The sequence below is a fragment of the Hakea prostrata genome, chromosome 7 (genome assembly GCF_041222555.1).
Source record: "Hakea prostrata isolate BN-2017 chromosome 7, UWA_Hpros_2, whole genome shotgun sequence".
Classification (NCBI taxonomy): Eukaryota; Viridiplantae; Streptophyta; class Magnoliopsida; order Proteales; family Proteaceae; genus Hakea; species Hakea prostrata.
In genome coordinates, this window is record NC_142606.1 from 22,888,021 (window position 1) to 22,910,719 (window position 22,699).

Consider the following 22,699-nt stretch of genomic DNA (forward strand, 5'->3'; position numbering starts at 1 on the left):
TGGCTAGATGCTTCACACAAAAAGTGCGAGTCTTGGAAGCTTTAAATTTCTCATTTTATTACAATTGCATTGCTATTTTTTCATCCTAGAGTTCCCTTCATCTTCTATGCTCTTCTTGTGTTTATTGTTTTTTTTTTTTTTTGTCATTGAAAATCTATGGTATATTCTTATGACCTCAGTGTCTTAAGAGTAATGATTCTCTGCCATTTGTCTTTTCCTCACCTGCTTTGTTTACAACATGAGTTTTCTATCAGTTGGTGTCCAATAAAGAACTCACATTCAGCTTCCAGTGCATCTACTTGGATTGTAGAAAGCAACCCAAAAAATTAACATAATAGTTTACTTCCTTCACAATAGGTTCCCTAGACAAAATAAGAATGAAAAATCATAACAAGAAGAGTCCAAACGATCTATTAAAATATTCATGAATACATTCATGCTTCAATTTCTACCTAAAAGAAATAAAAAAAATAAAAAAATAAAACACGATAATTTTTTTTTGCCTTGGTTCAAAAAAACCCTAATGAAAGACGAAATCTTCCCTCCTCTATCTTGGATGACATGCTAATAATGATGATGTCTGCAACTAGTAATAGGACTAAGTAGTCGATCCTCCTTATGCTGATCCTTATGCTTAAGGGTAAGGGCTGGACCACCACTCGTATAGAGCTTGTAATAGAACAATATTCTCTACTAATAGAATAATATTCAAAATTGTTAATAAAACGAATGTGACCTTCTTCCACCTTTGATCTTTTCTTGCTAGAGACCTGAAAAGACAATTGGAGACGGAGGTCTTGATGATGAAAGGTTTTGAACCACGAAGACGAACACAACTTCTTCCCTTGTTGCTACGGTTGAAGAAGTACCAGTAGAAAACTGTGACTGCTAACAAAGTGAAGGTCCAGCAGCCTTTGGACTGCAAGCCACCGATTATTCCAAACAAGACAAACAAGCCATAGATTACCAACCTATCCTGTGCGTTATATTTGCGTACATGTGGCTGGTTGCTCTCTTCCTTTGGTTCCATGTCCATTGTTGGTTTCATCTCTTCTTGCTGCTCCTGCACTTCCTTTGCTTCCATCTCCATGGATTTGAGAAGACGATCAGAGAGAAGAGCTTCCATCTCCATGGATTTGAGATCAGAGAGAAAAAGTTCCATCTCCATGGATTTGAGATCAGAGAGAACTTCCATCTCCATGGATTTGAGATCAGAGAGAAGAGATGGATTTGAGAAGACGATCAAAAAGAAGAGAGAAGAGGATCAAAGAGAAGATGTGAGCAGAGAGACCGTTTCCAAGTTTATATAGAGAAACTACGTAGAGTTGAGCTGGTTCACGACTCTTCATGATTTGTGCTAGCAATTTGAGGTTGATTATTATACTAAATCCTGTTTTGAACGGCTGGATTTGATAAAATTCAGGTAAGCGTGTATACAACGGTGGATAGCAAAATCCAAATTTATGAGGACTCTTATGCTTAACCGTTTTTTGAGTTATTCTCTAACTGTAGGTTTTGCTTTTTCAAAGTATTGTGATCATATCTGAACTCTTCAGAAAGAGGGAAAACAAAAATAAACTCTAAAAGAAGATTCAAAATTAGGTTTTCATCCGATGCCTAACTCTTTGCTAGTGGGAGATAAAGAGCCACAGTTTATTTGTAAATTTCTTTGATTTATTGTATTGATATAAGGTTCCTTAGAGAAAGTTTTATGTTAATAATAGAATCTGATTTGGAAAAGATTTTACTTAATCTATATTTTTATTAAGTAACTTTTCTTTTTCCAAAATAAATTTATTTTAAGGGGGCAAAATCTTTGGATTTGCTCCTTTTCTAAGAGGAAATCTCCACTGAGTAACAAATCAAAGATGAATTGCCACACGTAAACATTTTAATCTAAAGGCACCTATTGATTTATCTAACCTTTAGATTAAAATATTCCACATGGATAAATCTTATAACTCATTAAAACTCCTGGTAAACATTTTAATCTAAAGGCACCTATTGATTTATCTAACCTTTAGATTAAAATCATCTCCTTACATAGAGATAAATCTTATAACTCATTACAAACTCCTCGAGATACTTTCTCAAGGGAGAGGATTCAAACTTAAGAACAAAATCCTCATTTTCGGGATAATAAAACATATTTAACCATTTGGAACGTTAGAAAGAATTTTGAAAACATATCGATTTCTATGGTGAATCAATTGTTCTTTTTTTATAAATTTTTCGTAAATTAAAATAGAAAATTAATTTATCTCTTGTGTTTTACCCACTTGGCATTAAATTTAAATTTTGAATTCTTCAACAATTTGTGACCAAGTTGAATGCTAAATTTGAAGGTTCCCATAGAAGATCCATAATCTTGGTTTCCGTACATTTTTCACATCTTAGTTTTTTTTTGGTAATTTCTTTGTCTCTTTTTCACATCTTAGTAGGGATGTAAACAGATAATCGAAAATTCGAATTTGATTTGTGTTTTTATCCGTTCAAAAGCATTAGACTTTGATTTTCTTGAATTCGAATTTGAATTTGGATGACCCGATTAATAATTGGATGGGGATTCGGTTTGAATTAGATAATTTGACTAATATTCAAATATGTCAATTTTAAGTTGATACTATCAGATTTGATTAGATATTTGACAAATACTATTTGTGATTCTGTATCACGTAAAAGTTTAATTTTGGGAAATACATCATTATCCCTTCATTAATTTTCATTTATAGTAACTAATTACATTAAGCTACCAATAATTACTCTAATTGGATGTTGGATATTCAAATTACATCCAGATATTTTTATCTATTCGATTACTTTGAATTCGGATCGAATATTATCTAAAAATTCGATTTTCTAAACAAATACGAATTCGGTTATAAATTTACATATATGACGGATATCAGATTCGAATTAGGATAATTTGTTTAGATTAAGATGTTACTATATTCAATTATTCATGCCGAATTCAAGCCCTTTACATCCCTACCTCTTAGCCAATGAGAAATAAGTTGCAACTTAAATAGAAAATTTTCTTGATTTATTGTATTGATAAGGTTAGTTGAAAAACAAGGGAGGCCGCCCCAAAAAAAAAAAACCCCCCCCCCCCGAAAAAACAAACAAAAAAAAAAAAAAAAAAGAAGAAGAAGAAAATGTTCTACATAAGTAGAATTTGATTTTTAAAAGAATTAACTTAACCCATATTTTGATGCGTATCTTTGGGACAAACAAACAATTTGATGAAAACTATATCAAAGTTTTCCCTAGCACCATTTGTTTGCTGGAATAAAGGTGGGTAGGAAAAAGTTTGAAATTTTTTTTCCTCTCATGAAATCCCAAAGTGTAGTTTATTTGATTTACTGGGGGTAAAAAAGTTGACTGACAAGCTTCTTTAAATTAAGAAAGCTTGTCTGTTGAGGTAATATACTAACTTTCCTACATCATGCCTTTTCAAAATTCTACAAAATAGGTGAAATTTGGAGGAAAAGTGTGGAAAACAATAAAATGTGATATTCATTTAACATTTTTCCACAAAATCCTTTCTTTCCTTTTCCTTCTCCCTCACCCCATTATTTGTGAGCCCACATGCTTAATTTTCTCACCCCACCTTTCCAAACAAATACAGCCGTAAGGTTACCAAAAAAAAGGTTTCCTAACTCAGTTATGAAATTTAGAATTAATTTACATATACAACCCTTAGGTTTTCAATTAATTACGTTTCTATCACATAAATTTATTCTATTACAAATGTCCTATGGATAGCTTTAAATATTAAAAGACATACTTTGCCCTTATTGAATGTTAGAAAGAAATTTGAAAACATTCGATTTCTATGGTGAATAGATTTTTTGTAATGCAAAATAGAAAAATAATTTGTTGTTGGATGTTAGGAATATCCTGAGCATAGGGCAAAACTTTAATGAATTTCGGTCGAAATAGAGCATAGTGCGAAACTTCAGCCCGAAATACGGCCAAATTTCGCTAGATTTCGACCTCCATTTCAAGAGTATTTTAGGGCCTGTTTAGTTACATAAGTTTGGGGATTTCATTTATCTAGAGATTTCAAATCCATATATTTCAAATCTATGGAGTCATAATTTATAAAATTAACTATTTGGTTAATCGAATATGTGGAATGAATCTGTGGATTCATTAGTGATTTTTGTGAATGCACAAATGTTTAGCGTTTTTAAAGTAGGAATGAAATATCTGAATTTCACCCCATACACATAAATCTACAGATCCATGTTTTTAGTGTAAAAAGATGAATCTCTAGATTTCATGAATCTAGAGATTTTCACAACCAAACAGGTATAAATCTCACATTCATGAATCTAGAGATTTGAATTCATTTAGGCCCTTAAGTCATTTTGGCCCCACCGAATTTGATGCCAATAAACATACTAGAATTACTTGGTTTTACCTAAAACCTCACATAAATTGGTGTTTTTAATTGGCACATATCCAACTGTATATGGGCAAAACTGGAACATTATTCTAAACAATTAAACCAAAATAAATATACACAAGGACAATAAACATCATTATAAAATACTAATATACAAATACAACTAAATATATACTTGAGCTGGCACCACCTCTATCATGTTAATTCCAAGTACTATGCCTCGGTGGATCCATCTGTTGTGAGTCGTATGATTCATATCTCATGTTAGAAGGCTCAAAAGCTATAGTTATGAGCTCTCCTCCATAATATTTTTAAAGTCAATCAATGACGTTTCATGTTGATTATTGCAAACAATGCTATACTAGTCAAGAATGAAGCGAGACCTACTTCTATATGTCAAAGATCGAAGAAAAATTTGGCAAGAATGCAAGAAGTAGGAGAGAAAATGTTTGAGGAGCTCTAGAGAAGAGAGAGAAAATCAGAAAAAATAGGTTGGAAATTCCATCAAAATTTCAGCGACTTTTTATCCGTGTCGGTTTCACTCTAAAAAAAATCACTAAACGCCATAACGGCCAATGTTTGTTGAAATATTTTTCTATGTTCCTAAGTGAAATTATTCATTTCATAAATATACTTTTCATTTTGTTTCAAGGGATGTCAACACTATAGCTGACTCACTAGTAAAGAGGGCCTAGTCATATATGATAGTAGTCTTGGGCTTATAGGTGGTGGACAGCAGAGCCGTAAAGAGGTATGTTTTTGGTTCCAACGTGCTTTCACTAAAACTTGTAATCCATCTATAAAATAAACCATGGAATATTAATCCCTCTATGCATACTAACAACAACTGTTGTCGAGTCACATCTCCCTCAAAGTTCTAGAATACACAATGACTTTGCCCATTCCAATCCATGCAAATGCTACAATATAAGGTTTAAAGTATTGGTTTGTATTGTTTCATATCAGCCAATATGTATCGGTATTGCAGACCTATGACACGATACAGGCCGATACTTCTCTAAAAAATATTTTTCCTTATCATTTCCCACGTATCGTTATGTATCGACCGATACCCTCAGAAACGATACAAAACACTATGATACGAGCTGATACCATTGATATGAACTCCTTCAACGGGGGAAAATGCATTTTGATGTCTGGTAACGAGTCGTAGAAGGTGGAAGAAATGGGCACAGTCTTGATCTGTAGGCATTTTCTTCACTGAGCAAGAAATGAATTTCCAGAAGGAGAATGTGAAGGAGTTGATAGAAGGGAAGAAGTCTGAAACCTTGAGATTGAAGGTCAGAGTGGAAAAGAAAAACTCATGAAGCTGCTAAACCTGGTGGGTCGTTGTACGTCAACTTTTATCAGTGATTGATTCCAGAAGTTACTTCAAACTTGGAGGGATGAATAGCATTTGTTTTGAATGTGAATTATTTCAGATTTTCAGTACCAACTCTAAATCATTAAACTTTAGTTTCATTAACTTCTAGGGCTTTTACGCCTAAAACGAAATACTTTTAGGGTAATAGGGTTTCATTGATGTTCTTTTTTTCTTCTTCCTTTCTGATGAAGAGGTTTCATTGATGTCAGTATACTAATAAACTTTTAAACAAATGTAAAAAATAACCTCTAAAATTCTGAATCGATTTCCCTAATGGGTCCAAAACCAAAAGTTCATCGATAAATAGAGCCTCCATCGCACTTCCCACATTCCCACCTTGTATACTAGCATATCTCTATTCTGTATAAGGTATATTTTAACAATTACAAAGTTAATTCCCAGTAAGAAAAATTTCTTCTTGAATAAAATATGATCTTAAGAGATGTCATGCTTAGTAGTTATGAGGTACACATGGTTATGTAGATGCATGATAACATAATTATTTACTAGCTATGTGTATATATATTAGACTATTTTCATATGTGCTTTGATCATTTCTATTTAATTCCACATTCATTGATACGTAGCTACAATACGATACGATACAAGCTAAAACGTCTCTTAAAATCACTCGACCGATACAATACCAATACACAATACTTTAAACCTTGCTACAATAGTTTGACTTGTTATTCATCTTTCATTTACGGTGGTAGATCCATTCAGGAAGAAATCATTTGAATTTGCCGATCATATTTGTTTGTATAGCACTACCCATAAATGGCTACACCAACCCTATTGAATTCTTAGACCATGTAACAACAACAACAATACATAAACGTTCTGAGTTAATGAAGACCATGAGAATGAAGCCCGTTTAGAAAATTAGTTGCATATCATGGTGCTCAGTGATCTCAGCAAGATAACCATTTTCCAACACATTCTCCCGTTCCCTTATTCTCTAGCAATCATCCTGGTCCCAGATTTATTAATGGATCGAAAACAGCTCCATCTGAATGAGTGGGCATTGCTTATTTGGTGTCATTCATTCCTCGCGCTTTAGCTAACAAGACCCAACCCAACAGTTGTTGAAATAAAGAATCACTTGTTTGGTTGTTCTCTAATTTTATAATAACGTACATATCGGGTAGAAAGGAATGCAAATGGATATAACTATAAAGAACTCAACCCACTACAAATACTCAATAATGTAAATAGATGGATTAGGGACGAAAATTCTTACCAAAACTAATCTTGAATCAACAAATTAATGCAGAAATAACATCATAACCTATTTGTTTCAAATGTCTTCACTCATCTAATGACTTTAGAAATTCATCGATACTTATGTGTGCAGGTGTATCTGATGATCTAGATGAAGACAGATGGAGCATAGGACTCCTTTGGAATGGAATCATCCCGGAATTTCAAACAGGAAGAGCACAAAGATGACAACTTTTGAAACAATTATTAGAGGCCACTTGGACAATGATACAAAGAGCCCATTTAAAAATTGTACAACTACAATACATTTGGGGTGATCACACAATAGCAAAATATCTCACCACAGGCAAAAAGATAAACCACTTATCTCCCACCCTTATTCCTATTTTGACAATGATGCTACTCATTACATCTAAGTTAGAAGTTTGTAATCTAAGATACGATGCAACCAAAGAAGAACTATATGCAGGTGATCGGATAAAGTGCAATGTGGATGCTTCTCTTAATAGAAAGAAGAACAAGGGGGGGGCGAGACAGAGGGGCGCAGGAGGGCAAGGAAGCCGGCACCGAGCGAAGCGCGAAGGCCAGGGGCGGGCGGGGGGACAAGAACCGATCAAGGAAAGTGCTCTCCGCCCGGGCAGCACAAGGGAGAGCGCCCAGAGAAAAAAACCCGGGCGAAGGAAGGGAGGTTTGTCATCTGAGGAAGCAAACAAGCCGAGGAGCGGGTACAACGCCCAGACCCAGGGCGCTTCTCCGATCCTCCAGGGGTTGAAGGAATCTCATGGTGGAGAGAGCTGTTAGTAAGTCGTTTGTTCCTTTGGGTTGTTTAGCCCGCTTGTAAAAAAAAAAAAAAAAGAAGGAAGAAGAAAAAGAAGAAGAAGAAGAAAAAGAAAGAAGAAGAAAAAACTTCTATAGTAACCTTTTCCTCCTGCTCACCCCACTCCCTCTTTCTTTTATTTTTTCTGCTTCAGCTAACAACGGGGAGATTTTGCCATCATGCATGATCAAGTGGGTGGTTGGGCATCAAGAAGCAAACATTTTGCTGAAGAAAATGTTAAGGGACCTCTATGAACAAAGAGAATGTTATGGTATTCCCATTTACTAGATTTGTTTGCCATATTAGTTGCGAGTTGAAGGGGAGAGGTCACGAGGAATTACTTAAGTAATCAAATTAGGGAACTCAAAAGGGAAATTAGAAGCTCTAAAATATAATACATATCAAAACAAGCTTGTATTTTCTTTTTGGAGGGGTTCTGGCAGTGAGTGTCTAATTATGAGTTATAGGAATCCAAGGATTAGAATAAATCCAATGAATGTTTTTGAATTAGAATATTATACATGGGTGAATCTTGAAACGGACTAAGTACTAGTTGGGAGATTTTCTCTAAGGAGATGAGCCAAATACTGTTCATTACTTGATCTGATGTTTGATCAGGAAAATAAAAACTCCATCTACTAAATGCAAGGGCTAAAATGAATTATAATTGGAGTAATTAGAAGTTAAAGACACAAAATAAAAAATGGTCAGTGCCTCATTAAAAAGTACTTAAGCGACCCCATGTACATACAGAGAATGTCATGTTTGGCATTTACTAGGTTTGTTAAGCCAAATTAGTTGGGAGTTTAGGGGGTAGGTCACAATGAGTTAATTCATCTGTCAGTGAACTTGAAAAGGAGTCTTGAAGCTTTAATATTTGAGTCTGGACCAGCTACCAGTCGGGGGAGCACGGAGCTTTACCATCATCAGGGGTGTCAATGGTGCGGTTTCGGGCTGAAAAACACCTAGCCCAAATACGGCTCATTAGCAAAATAACGGTTTCGGGCCGGTTTTGGTTTGATGCGATTTGGGTTTAGGCTAATTAACGGTTTAGATTTTGGTTGACTAACGGTTTATAGTGTAAGAAAAAAAACAAGAAGAAACAATTGAGCATCCTACAACAAAAGTGAAAATTATTTGGAAAGCAAAGTTGCTATTGGTAAATTTCCATTGAAAAAAACCCACCCATTCTATAGAAATCAAGAACCTAGATATTAAGTAGTAAAATAACTATTTGATCTTTGAATTCATGTGTAATTTTTTTAATTATCTATACCAACTACCTAATGATAATATAATGATTCAAATACTATTTAAAGTAAATTTACAAAACGGGTTGTAAACGAGTTATAACGGGTTGCGGTTCGGTTTCGAGTTGGTATGGGCTCCACAAACCTCAGCCCAATTAAGGCCCATTAAGGTTCTGTTCGGGCCGGTTCGGGCTATAACCGGCTGGTGCGGTTCAGTTTTAAAGGTTTGGCTATAAACTGACACCCCTAACCACCATAAATACAGGGGACCCAGTGGTTGGGTGATTGGGTTCTTTTTTATATTTTTATATTTTTTTATTTTTTACCCTGTGGGTCCCACAGGATTTGTGGTGGTAAAGCCGTCGGGGAGTGCTCCCTTGACGGGATGATGATCCGAATTCTTAAAATATAGTACATATCAGAACCCTTGTTCAGTAACTATGATGCATGCGAGAGCTGAAACGAAATCTAATTCAACTTGGAGATTAGTTGGAGTTGAACATGTAAAATAGTAGCCCGTAGGAGATAAAATGAAAAACCACTAGCTATTTATGTTGGACTTTCCTCAATCGAATAGCAGTCAGGGTTTGAAAATTGAAATTGTACACTCAGAAAACAAAAGCCCCCAGAATGTAAGATAAAATATCGCTATTTACACTTAAATATGCATTTTCATTCATGACCGTTAGATAGAGTTTGATAATCATAGCTGTGGCATGGGAGATATTGGCGCCACAATAAACAAAAAATCCTGTAGTTGAAGGCTACTATAACAGAGTTGGGATTGAGGGTAGAGGATTGCACTTCTCTCACGTGTTCTCACCACATATTTAAGAAAGAACTTATATATGATTCACCTTATTAATGCTCAGAGACGGACGTCCCTTATGAATGTGTGATTGAAGAATGTAAGGAGGGCATCATCCATGACAACTGTGGATTTCAAGTCTAACAATTCCCTCTCTTCTTTTTTCTTTTTTCTTTTTATAATTTTTTTTGGGGTGTAGGGTAGAGTTTAAATCACTTTCCCATTAGGGGTTCCCTTGATGCTTTTCCACCACACATATTGTGTCAATGCCTACTATCATACCTTAGTTTCTTAGACCTAGTGGAGCCCATGACACTGTAATCTAACTGGACACCTGCAGGTAATCTATTGTCTTCTTATTAAACATTTCATTTTTATAACATGCGGAAGCTTACATCAATGGGGTTTATAAATAAATTTTTTTATTTATTCATCAAATTAAAAGATCTTGAATAACAAATCATATATATTTGTGATCAAGGACCATGTACCTATTACATAAACATAAAACCCCACAAGCATATGTTCTATTGGTATCTAAACTTTACTTAACAATACACCAGAGGTCATTCACTCTTATCCGTGCTAGTGACCTCTTCTATCCTTTTCTTTAAACCTGTGTTAGGAACAATAATGAACTTTAATGAGCACTTAGTTCAGTAAGTGAAACTATTCCTAAAACATACACATGGTGGCAATAACTGTGTCACATAAATATTAAGTTATAATAGGAGTCTAGTCATGGAAAGAATACATATACACAACACGGTCAATGGTTGTCACATCCACCCAGCTGATATCAATCCACCCAAATATCCGAGGGAGTGATCCACAACCACAAAATCCGATTTAATGTCACATCACATACACCATTCCACATAATAACATAATTATGAGCACAAGTAAATCAAAAATCCAATATTAAAAGTAAAAATATCATAGTTAAATGATCTCAAAAGGATCTCAAAACAATAAACGAAAGTGAAGTCAATATGATAAAAACATTTGTCCAAAAATGGAAAAGGATATTAGGAAAGAATCAAAACTCCTAAAGTCTACATCAAGTATATGTCTTTAATCAAATGGTAATAATGGAACTCAAATGTCACAGTTTCACGAACGTCTTCCTAAACGTAGGACTAATCTGTGTGCACAATCAAGATATACACACGTTTCACTGTGCTCATTGTCACTCCCGTAATCTGGTACATCATACACGTCAGTCGCTGATGTCTTGTGATCTTGAAATATTGAGACATCTGGATTTGTAATAAAATCTAAAACACAATTCCACAAGGGATGAGTTCCAAAGAAGTCAGTGAGTAATTCAAATAAATATGCACATCCATCATTCAAAACACGAGATAATAATAGTTATATGTTGATATGATATGAACTATCATGATTATGCAAATGCAATGAAGTAATGCTCTTGTACTCTAACCAATGCAAGTATTTATCTAGGTAAACACGCATTAAGATATAATATCAGCATCCTCTAGGTAGTCTCACACAGACCTCTCATTGAGTCTTACTAATGTTGAGCCTCATGACTGAGGTATAGTGTGAGATCCCTAAAAATCCTAACCTAATAACCTGGCATTTCAGGTTCGTGTACCCGAAGTTCAGGATGAGGTCAACTCTTGAACATCCGAGTTGAGCCCAAAAGTTCAGAAATTGATCCTATGGACTTGAATGACAGTGATGAAGACCCGGGCACTTTGTTTGACTTCACCAGGAGAGAGAAAATTTCTCCTTAAGGCATTAAAGTGACATTTTGGTGTGCCCAAAAAGCTATGCAAGACGACTTCAAATCTCAAGTAAAATATACCATTGAGTTGGTATTTGTGTAAGATACCTACCCTCCAAAACTCATCGCGATCGACCTTCAGATGAAGAAGATAGGGGGCGGTCAAATGGAGGCGGTTAGATAAATTATCTGACCGGTCCTTTTTCAATGAATGGTAAAATGGTCATTTCACCTCCTAAAAGCTTTTTAACCACCCCAATCACCCAAATTCGGGATTTTTGGATTTGAAGGAGGGTGAACTCGTGGGAGAGGAGAGAGAAGAGGAGAAGAAGCTTGGGGAGGAAGAGTTTGTGTAGTTTGACGGTGTGGAATCGTGATTTGGAAGTTAGATCGTGTAAAGAGGTAAGTCTGCTTCAACATACCTAATTTTGGCCCAAATTCATGAGGTTTTTGATGGGTAATTTCATTTAAATGTGATATTGGAGGGCTTAGGTTGAGGAAATAATTTTTTGACTCCGTAGAAAGATTCGCACGGCCGTTGCACACGTCTACTTTGAACCTCGTGCGAAACCGAGCATTTTTGACCGAGTTGACTCGGTGAGTTGCCCGCCGAGTTAACCGGGTCTATTTGGGACTGAGTTGACCCGCCTTGTTGAACTGAAATTAAGACCCGGTTAACCCACATTTGATCTGTGTTCAAATTGAATCCCGAATTAAATCTAATTTAGTTTGTTTATTTGCTAGGTTAATTGGGTATTGGGCATTCCTTAATCTTGTGAATTTGTGGGTCTGCGCGTGAATTCTCGATTAACAGGTGAGGATAACATCGCATATATTATGTCATATCATTGTGTATTTGGACTGTGAATAATGTGGTATTGCATGATAATTTCTGTTACCTTCTATAATCTCGATAATCCTGCATGTCATACTATATTTTTGACTAAATGATAAAATGTAAATCGTATGTGATTATGTGATTGGTTACTTCACTTGATTGATGCATATAAATGTATGTGACTGTGAAATGGGGTTTACCTATCTTGGTATTCCTAGCTTGGGTTATCAACGGTTGTGGTATGGAACACTGTCCTTTGATGTCCAAAGCACTTTTCATAGTTGGTGTGGTTGTCTAGATGCATGTGGTTAAGAATCTCGTGAGTGCTACTACCCTTTCGGCAGGGGTATTGAAGCCGAGTGACCCGTGATATCAGTGGATGGGGGTTTTGTGTGCATCAAATAGACCCACGGTATCATGCAGTGGTATAGTGACATGTGTTAGAATGGACCTCGTGATCGCCCAAAAGACGGCGGTTAGGCGGTGTGAGGGGACATGACGGCATCCACCCTAGCATATGTAGATGACTACAGAGTTAAGGAATGGGATCCAATAGATGCCTCCCGTTGAGGATTCCATTCATAGGTGAGAAGGATACCGGACCAAAAGGGCGCTTAGGCATGAGGAAAGGTATCCGGATCACATGTAGCACGAGACATAGTGACTTTGCATTGGGCTAGAGTAAATCCTTGAGACACGCCAGTTCTCAGGCCAATGGTGATGTGAGAGAGTGTTGACCTAATCCCCAGCCATGGTTGATGTGACAGGACCCAACTACCGCGGTGAACCCAACAAACCAGCTTAAGTGTCGTGAGGGTGAGTGATGAGACTACCCAGAGGAGGCTGGTGTGTTATCTTAAAGCGTGTCTACTGTAGAGACTGCATGGTAGAAGTTATAACCATATCATCATGTTCATTCTTTTATTCATCGATTGTATATGCTGATATGTGTGTGTGCACATGATGAATGCATGATGTATGATATGTTAGACTCACTGAGTTCTGTGGAACTCATCCTCTGTGAATATTGTCTTTTCTTTAGACTCCGTTGCAGGTTGTGACGACTCATATTACTTGGAGAGTCTGCTGCCGGTAGAGTCCTATGTGGGATTGGCGAGCGAGAATAAGAAGATGCATGATGGGATGTGTACTTGTGCAGATTGTGCTTTTGGAGTCCAGCCATTCTGAGGCTTGGAGTTTCTTTTACTTGGGTTGGGTTTAGGTTGTTTCCTCCTTTTTTCGTTGTTAGAGCGTCGTTTGACTTTGAGACTTCCGCTGTAATAACCTTAGATTTACTTTCTTTTATATTCTTGCTCTTGGATTATGCTATATAATATTGTTGTTATGGATTGGCCGTGAACCGAGATCCTACGGAGAGCATCGCCCCACGGGTATTCGGGCGTGCTCGAAAACCGGCTAGGTGGGGTGTGACATATAGGGATTACAATACTCTCATCAACCACGGCTGGGGATTCGGTCACCACTTTCTCACCACACCATTGGCATGAGTAGGTGTGTGTGTCAGAGAGATCGAAGCCCAACCCAATGCAAGTCATTTACTTAGTCATATCATTCTCGGTTCAAATACCTCCCTCATGCGTTTTGCCTTCTTGATTCAGTATCCTTCCTTATTTAGAGTCAACGTATTCTCTGGCTTCAACCAACTTGGACTATGCATTCCCTTAACCCTATTGGTTATCCACATATAATGGACAGGAAGCTCTGATCATGTCCTCTCACGGGTTGGTTATCAGTCTTGAATGTCCATGAGTCCAAGCATATTATATGCAACTCTACCAATGAATGGCCTCCACAATGTGATTGTGTCCTCTCACGAGTTGGTTATCAATCTTGAGCAGCGACCACCCCACACTGCTGCCACGGGTCACTCAGCATCAATTCCCTTGCTGATAGGGTAATGACATGATGGAGTGCCTAACTATGTTTCATGTAGACAACCTAGAGACACCACTTAAGCTATGTGTTCCTTCTAAGGTTCCTTGAGCAATGGTTACTCCACAAAAAAAATCAAATCCACTCTTATTCCGACCAAACAATAGCACTTATATTTCAATAAACCATCATGATTCTACAATTTTAGAATATTGTAAGAATATAAAAGTCTCTAAACAGTAGCTTACGATTCGTTATGCAAGTCTAATATCATATTGAGAACTAAAGATAAGCAAAGATAATTGAGTGTCCTCACCTTGCAGGTAAATTGAACTTCTTCAAAATAATCAAAATATGACCTAACGCATCTCAAATAATCTTATTTAAACTTTGGTTAAAAGTTAGAAACAACCCCAAAAGTCTCATAGAAAAAATGGAATCGAAAACCAACACTCCGGGTATGGGTCTCTTGAACAGTAGCTGCTTGGGTCTCCCAAGGAGACTTGATCAATCACCTCAGATGGGGTATGGGTTGGCTATGGGTTGCTTGAACAGTACCCACTATGGGTCACCTAGGGAAACCCATGTCCGAGTACGACAGAATCTTGATATCTAACACTTAGATGGCTATGAAATTGGGTTCTAAACTACTTTTAGATCAAATAGAAAATTATAAAAACACCTAAGAACAAGATTTATCAATAGAAGACATTCAAAAACTTAAATCCAAATCATAAATACGTCTTCTTTGAAATCCAATCGAAAAGAAAAGGGTAGAATAGGTGATCGTGAAATCACTCTAAAGTAGAAACAAGATTAGGGTTTAGGTTTCCTGTAATTAAGGGTCTCTCCACAAGGATCTACTAACAGCGAAAAATCAAAAGGAGATGAACAAAACAAACGAAGGAGTGAACTAACCTTAGAAATCTCAGTTGGTGCTCGAAAAGCTCTTCGTATGATCTCCGTAATATTCTCCCTCTTCGCAACAAACTCTATGACGTTCGCTGATGGAGTAGGAGTGAAATTACACGTTTTAGTTCAAAGAAATCATTAAATAGGGGTCTAAAACACCAAAATAACAAAACTTCCTTTTTTTCACTTGTAGGCACCGGTGTGGGTTGCCTGGGGACACCCATACCCCTAGAATTGCTCCAAGATCAGTTTTGAGGGTAGTCTTTCCCTTGGCTTTGCTTCAACATCTAACCCACACTTGGGGGGGGGGGTCGTACCTAATCTCTAGGACCTTCCAAGGGTGCCGTCAATGAACTCTTGATCCACTTTCGAACTTCAACAACATTCCAACTTCAACATCATCACAATCCACTTCCATTGGTTCAGTTTCCAATCCCTATTTGGATGGCCCATAGTTGCCTTCTACTTGAGCTTCAGGTTCTCAGACCTACAACATGGATTTTAGGATTAGGATCATGGGGGACAATGATACTTCCAAACACATTATCCTATAGACCTTGTATTCTTTTTATTTTTCCTATTCATTGGTCTTCAGTATGGACTTTTTATTTAACATAGCATCTTATAGACAGTGTACAATGAAAAACTGTACTTTCATATTTTCTTTTTTGTTTTCATATATGATTACTATTGTCTTCCATTATCATTTTTCAATACATGAGTCTTTTAGTCTCAATTCATGCAGGAGTGGATTCCATTGCATACACTTTCCCTTTGTGTATCAAAATGTATCCTTGTTGTACTGTCTTGACCTTCGAATTCATCTTTCTTCCTACATTCTGTCTCAATTACATAATCATTTTCTGTTTGTACCGGAACGAACCATTGTTGTACTAAGAGGGTTGAGACTTTTCACATCATGTACTCACATCTTCTTATTACCTACAACTCCTAAATGCTTTCTTATCACAACTTAAGCCAGAACGTATATTGTTGCAAGATTATGCCCTCTCAATGTATCAAAACATGTCATACAACGGAGGGTTGAGACTTCATAACCCTTAAGGTTTGGTTTTACTTCGTATCACATGACTAATTTTAGTTCAAGGTGGTGATATAATCATCTAATCCATTTCTCATTCTTTCGCTTTGTGAGCATATTGCATGAGACATTCATTATATTTCCTCTACATTGTTTCATAAGCTTATTAATCATGTGTTTATCTCGTATTCATTTCATACCCCTAATCGTCAAGTTAGTGATGAGCATAGGAATGCCAAATGTACTATCTATAGTTGTAACATCTATCATACACTTCGATCCACTGAAGTGGACTATTATACGTCTACGGCATCCCTAACTCCATTACCATTGAGTATGTATAAATTTTTATAAATATATCATTTTCATTTCATAATATCATAATGTTATAATCATATCGTATAATTTTCATTCCTTAAACATAATCCTATCTTTTTTCCACCCATAAGCATAAACAAGTCATTTTACTTTCATACACTCATATATGCATTTACATTCAAGTAATCATCATAGCATAAAATCATAAATCATCAAAGTTGATTGCTACATGTTTATGCAAATATTAAGGGTAAAAATTCACTTACATGTTATTCCTGAGCATATTCCTTTCGCTTGGAGGTTGTTTACGATCCAATCGATACATAATTCAATGATTAAACAACATCAATGTAGTCTTACACTTAGGAATTAGGATCATTCCTCTACTCCATCCATTGTACATTCATGTCTAAGGATAGAGTTTTCAGATCTTCCATGATCCAACTTTAATCCTTTTTCTTACTAAACTTTAATTAAATGCATTTCATCCATCTAACAGGTCTTTCATCCAATAAGGTAGAAGTGTAGAGTCGATTGACTAACACAAGTGAATCTTACACTCGGATCCTACTCTCGAGTCTCATTCTCATATCGGAATGGATCCAGTTGCACACATTCCCTTTGTGTACCGAAACATATCATCAGTGATGGGAGGTGGGTGGGATGAGGTTTCTTTCAACTTCATCTCTTTCCACCACAAATCCTTTGCTTAAATAAAGTACCTCATACATGTTCCTTGCGTAATCATACATGTGCCTTGCGTAATCATTAGTTAGGCTTTAATTAGGCTTGAGGACCCATCTTAATTAATTAGATCAATTTTAGATGTGGAATTTATTTCCATTTCGTATGAGTCTCATTCAATACCCTTCAAATTCCCTGACAAATCAAGCATGTTGGTGTCTATAGATTTGGGACCACAGTCCTACTACTAGTACTTAACCCGTAGTAGGTCCAATATCATATTTTTTTAAAATTAACTTATTTGTCTAGGATATCTTGTGTTTCCCTTGCCGGATTTAGTTCACCAACTTACGGTTCTTTTTTGTTTCTTCGAAACATGGAGAAGTTGTGGCCCCCCTCCCCCCACCCAAAAAAAAATTAGAAATATGGGTACGTCATGGAATAGATGGACGAAGAAGAACCCCTCCTGGAACAAAAGAAACCTCTAGATGATGAATACGGCCAGCAAATGTGATCCAATAATTTTTTTCCCCTCCAGACCAATAAATTCCAACAAAGAATAAAATGACACTATTGAGATGCCCAACATTGCCACCTCTTCTCCCACACACAGAATATACTAGAAGATATTTAGACATTATTTGAGAAGGAATTATTTAGGTTGTGTTTGCAATGCATTCACAGAATGGATGTTGGGTTAGAACAAATTCTGAAAACAATTTTTTTTTTCTCTGGTTGCTTCGTTAGGTGCTTTAAATCCTAATATTATTTTGTGAATGCCTATCAAACACGAGTGAGGTATGCCCCCTGAATTTAGCATTAAGACGAACACCCGATGGATAATTATGCATGGGGACCATTATCCCATCGACACCATTGTAGTAAATTTTTGTCTCTTCTTACCAAATTTTTTTTCGTCCCTCTACCGTAAAAGTCAATTCTTAGACTTTTTTTCATTGATTTATTATTTAAAGACAAAAAGCAAACCATTTTTCTGTTCTTCGAGAACAAATAAACACCAGATTGTTCCCAAAACCATTGTCTAATGCATCCAGACATATCTTTCCCCCTCCTAAATGAGCTTGAATCTTCAAATGTATTGGGGCCTACACGTACGAGAATATGGGATGAGCCCCACATCTCGAGCTATGGGTCCTATCTGAGATGTGAGTGGGCTTGGACTTATTGCAAGAGCTTTACTTGAATGCTACACGATTATTGTGCTGTATTGTGCAATTTATGATTCACATTGAAACTTGTGAAAATCTTGATAAATTTTACTTAAAGAAATAGAACTTACGTGCAATGAGGCAAAACGAAAATCTCGATTACAAGTTTTCATCTAGACTATAGGCTGCACGGAACTACCGTAGCTTTGAAGCAATTCCCCGCAAATTTTCAAGAACACTGTTTCTTTTGAGTCTGGATCCTCACCCCGTCGGGGAGCACTATGAAAATCTCGATTACAAGTTTTCATCTAGACCATAGGCTGCACGGAACTACCGTAGCTTTGAAGCAATCTCCCGCAAATCTTCAACAACACTGTTTCTTTTGAGTTTGGATCCTCACCCCGTCGGAGAGCACTACGAAAATCTCGATTACAAGTTTTCATCTAGACCATAGGCTGCACGGAACTACCGTAGCTTTGAAGCAATCTCCCGCAAATCTTCAACAACACTGTTTCTTTTGAGTCTGGATCCTCACCCCGTCGGGGAGCACTACGAAAATCTCGATTACAAGTTTTCATCTAGACCATAGGTTGTACGGAACTACCGTAGCTTTGAAGCAATCTCCCGCAAATCTTTAAGAACACTGCTTCTGTTGAGTCTGGATCCTCACCCTGTCGGGGAGCACTACGAAAGTCTCGATTACAAGTTTTCATCTAGACCATAGGCTGCACGGAACTACCGTAGCTTTGAAGCAATCTCCCGCAAATCTTCGAGAACACTGTTTCTTTTGAGTTTGGATCCTCACCCCGTCGGGGAGCACAGACTGCTCCCCGACGGCTTCCCAACCACACAAATACGTGGGGCCCACAGGTGAAAATTTGAAGTTTTTAAAATTTTTTTTTCAAAAGTGTTTTTCACCTGTAGGCCTCACGTATTTGTGTGGTTGGGAAGCCGTCGAGGAGCAGTCTGTGCTCCCCCGACGGGGTGAGGATCCGGACTCTGTTTCTTTTACCCTTTGGGGTCAAATCAAGGGCTTTTCATGCTATGATTAGGCTAACCGTGTCGTCCCTGTAGAAGCTGGTCCAGTTGGTCCAGTTGACAATTAATCCAAGGCCTGAAGGTGAGGGAAGGGAAGTATGGTGAGCGGAGTCGGTGAAATAATAAAAGCTCTAAGAATGGAGGAAGTGAGAAATTTAATGAGGTGAGCAGTGTATGGTTGTGAAGCTTGAAGAATCTTGAGGGACCAAGACAATTTAGGCATCTCTATACGGTGAGAGAAGTTGCTGCGCAACCTGCTTAGTATCTCCTACTACTTGAAGCTAGCGTAGCATTCCTTATAACCTTCAACGTGGGAGATCGAAGCCCATGACAAGCCTCTCGAAGGGCGAAAAGCCACGACGACCGATAAAGACACAGTTCTGTGTTCATCGTGGCACCTTCACCACCTCATGTCCTTCTACATAACCAGCCCCACATATCTCTTTCGTTCTCTCTCTCTCTCTCTCTCTGCGCCTATTTAGCATCGTCAATCCTCGTCCAAGATTTGGTAGATACACTCCAAAGCACTCGTCTCACTCTATCATCTCCCTCTCACTATAAGACACACAGACATAAATATACCCAGACACTCTCTGAGAGTTGTGTTCTGTGGACGTTCCAGTGTGGGTTTTCCAGAGATGGGAAGAGCACCCTGTTGCGAAAAAGTGGGATTAAAGAAAGGGAGATGGACAGCTGAAGAGGATGAGATACTGATGAAGTACATTCAAGCTAATGGAGAAGGTCACTGGAGATCATTACCCAAGAATGCTGGTAAGTTAAAGATTCCAGATTCCCAGATGGGTTTTATTTTAGCAGTTCAAATGAGTTGGTGTTTTTTCTTTATTCTTGATGGGATTCAGTCATCTAACCATCGTTTCCTTTGCTGTTGAAGGTTTATTGAGATGCGGTAAGAGTTGCAGACTGAGATGGATCAATTACCTGAGAGGTGACTTAAAGAGAGGAAATATCTCTGCGGAAGAAGAAGATAAAATCATCAAACTACACAGCTCATTGGGAAACAGGTTTTTTTTAACATCTTTTTCAATCTTTGTCAGTGTTTGGTATTTGTATAGCTCAACCTCCAGTTCAGCATTCTCACCTGAAACGGGATCCAGGATCCTCGTCTGTCGCTTTCTACTTTTTCCTGTCAAATCCTGATTAGTCATTTTACCTTTTTAACTCTTTCGAGCTGCTCAATCATAAGAGTTGAAGACTTTCATCTCAGGATGGCATTAAGTCCATATAAAGAAAACGGGATCCTAGAAAAACGCCAGTATGTGCAAAAGCAACTTTTCTGGTAAAAAGAATCTGCTTACAACTGTTGGGGTGTGACTCCCATTCAACTATTTGCAACCATTAATCATGGACTCATGCATCATGTATCATGTATCACCATGCACAAAACATTTTACAAAATTTTTTATTGGGGTTTGTTTGTTTGTGAAACAGGTGGTCGTTGATAGCTGCCCATTTCCCAGGGAGAACGGACAACGAGATAAAGAACTACTGGAACTCCCGTTTGAGCAGAAGAATCGTCTGTATCAGGAAAGCAGGCAACGAAGGTCAACCTCCGGTGGTCATGGACATAGCCAAGTTGGGTACCGGATGTAAGAGAAGAGGGGGCCGAACGGCCCGATCTGCCATGAAGAAGAAACCCATCAAAATCATTAATGGTGCTAATTCCATTAATGCAGCATCATCTATGTCTGTGGCAGAGAAGAAAACTATGAGATTAGTTGCTCATAAAGAAAGAGATGTGCTTCAAATTGATGGCGGTAGAGATCAAAACGGTAGCATGGGCATGAGTATGAAGCCATCATGTGAAGTTGGTTTTGGCGGTGGTGGTGGATGGGTAGAGACTGAATTGCAGAGTTTTAACGGGGCTGCAATGGAACAAGATCCGAAGGCTCTGGATACAGAGTCCATGTCGATAAGCTTTGATGAGGTAATTAATGGAATTGACCAGGAAAGAGAAAGTCATGAGGGAACATTGGCATTAATTGGAGGCTACAAAGGGACCACCACCGCCACCATCATCACCACCAGCGAGGAAATGGAGAGTGGAATTGCAAGCTATAATAATGGAGAGAATAGTGGGGAGTGGTATTCTTCTTCTTCAAATATCTCCTGCTGCTTTGATGATCAGAACTGGGCTGATTGGGATTGGAATGAGAATGCTACTGTTGCGGCTACTACAAATGAGAGTGTTGCAGCAGAGGATATTCATAGCAGTAGCAGTGGCAGTGGTGCAATTTGGCCAGAAGAGGGAGAGAAGATGTTGTCTTGGCTCTGGGAGGATGATGATGGTGAACTAGGAGTAGCAGGTACTACTGCAGAAGACTGGGAGCAGCAGCAACAGGCTTTGGCCGATTGGCTTCTTTCTTGATACATTTGTGTGTCTTTCACTTATTCTCCTTTTATTCTTGGAAAACCTCTCTCTCTCTCTCTCTTTTTTGTAAAGAAAATTAGGGTTTAATAAACTTAGCTTGGTCCTCTCCCCCTTCTCTATGTAGTTCACAGCTCTCTTAGTAAATTTCCAATTATTTTGTCCCTCCAAGTTTCTAAAAGATGCCCTGATTGTATTTTCTTCGTTTACCAAACGAAAAAAACAAATTGTACTCTTGTTGCTGCGCTGCCAGCAGATGTACGAATACAATCACCATGGGTGATAATATTTTACTTTGGTCATGAATCATAGCGGGACGAACACCTAATTTTGTCAACCTAAGTGTGTTTGAGTTGAAATCAGAAAAACATCTTCAATGATGAGTTTCAATCAGAAAAACATTTTCTGCTCTGTGCACTGTAGTACATTTATATGCCAAACAAGTGGTTGACAAAACTTAAAAATTAAAAGAGTATTGATGATTTTTTTATTTGTTTTAAAATTAAGCCTAATCAGTTTTCTGTTTGAGATAAAAATGCACTGCTCTGCATAACATGTAGAAAGATGGGCGAAGCAAATAATTTTTCCCCCACTAGAATCCATGTTTAATTTTTCAAAATAAATAAAAAATTACATGGTCCCCTCTTGGTAGTTGTTTGAATATAGTGCCCCATCAAAGTACCAAAAAGATATGACCATCTCCCTAGAGCTAACAATAGACAATGGTTAACTTAATACTTAAAAACAAAAAAATGATTTTTAAAGTATCAAATGA

General features: G+C 37.4%; 1 protein-coding gene across 1 annotated transcript; it reads left to right on the forward strand.

Annotated features, from left to right (window-relative positions):
- Positions 1-20,061: 20,061 nt before the first annotated feature.
- On the forward strand, positions 20,062-22,254 carry LOC149010631 (transcription factor MYB11-like). Its single transcript, XM_089162189.1, has 3 exons — positions 20,062-20,309; positions 20,431-20,560; positions 20,988-22,254. The coding sequence occupies exons 1-3, from the start codon at positions 20,177-20,179 to the stop codon at positions 21,922-21,924; spliced, it is 1,200 nt and encodes a 399-aa protein (XP_089018315.1). The 5' UTR covers positions 20,062-20,176; the 3' UTR covers positions 21,925-22,254.
- The last annotated feature ends 445 nt before the right edge of the window (positions 22,255-22,699 follow it).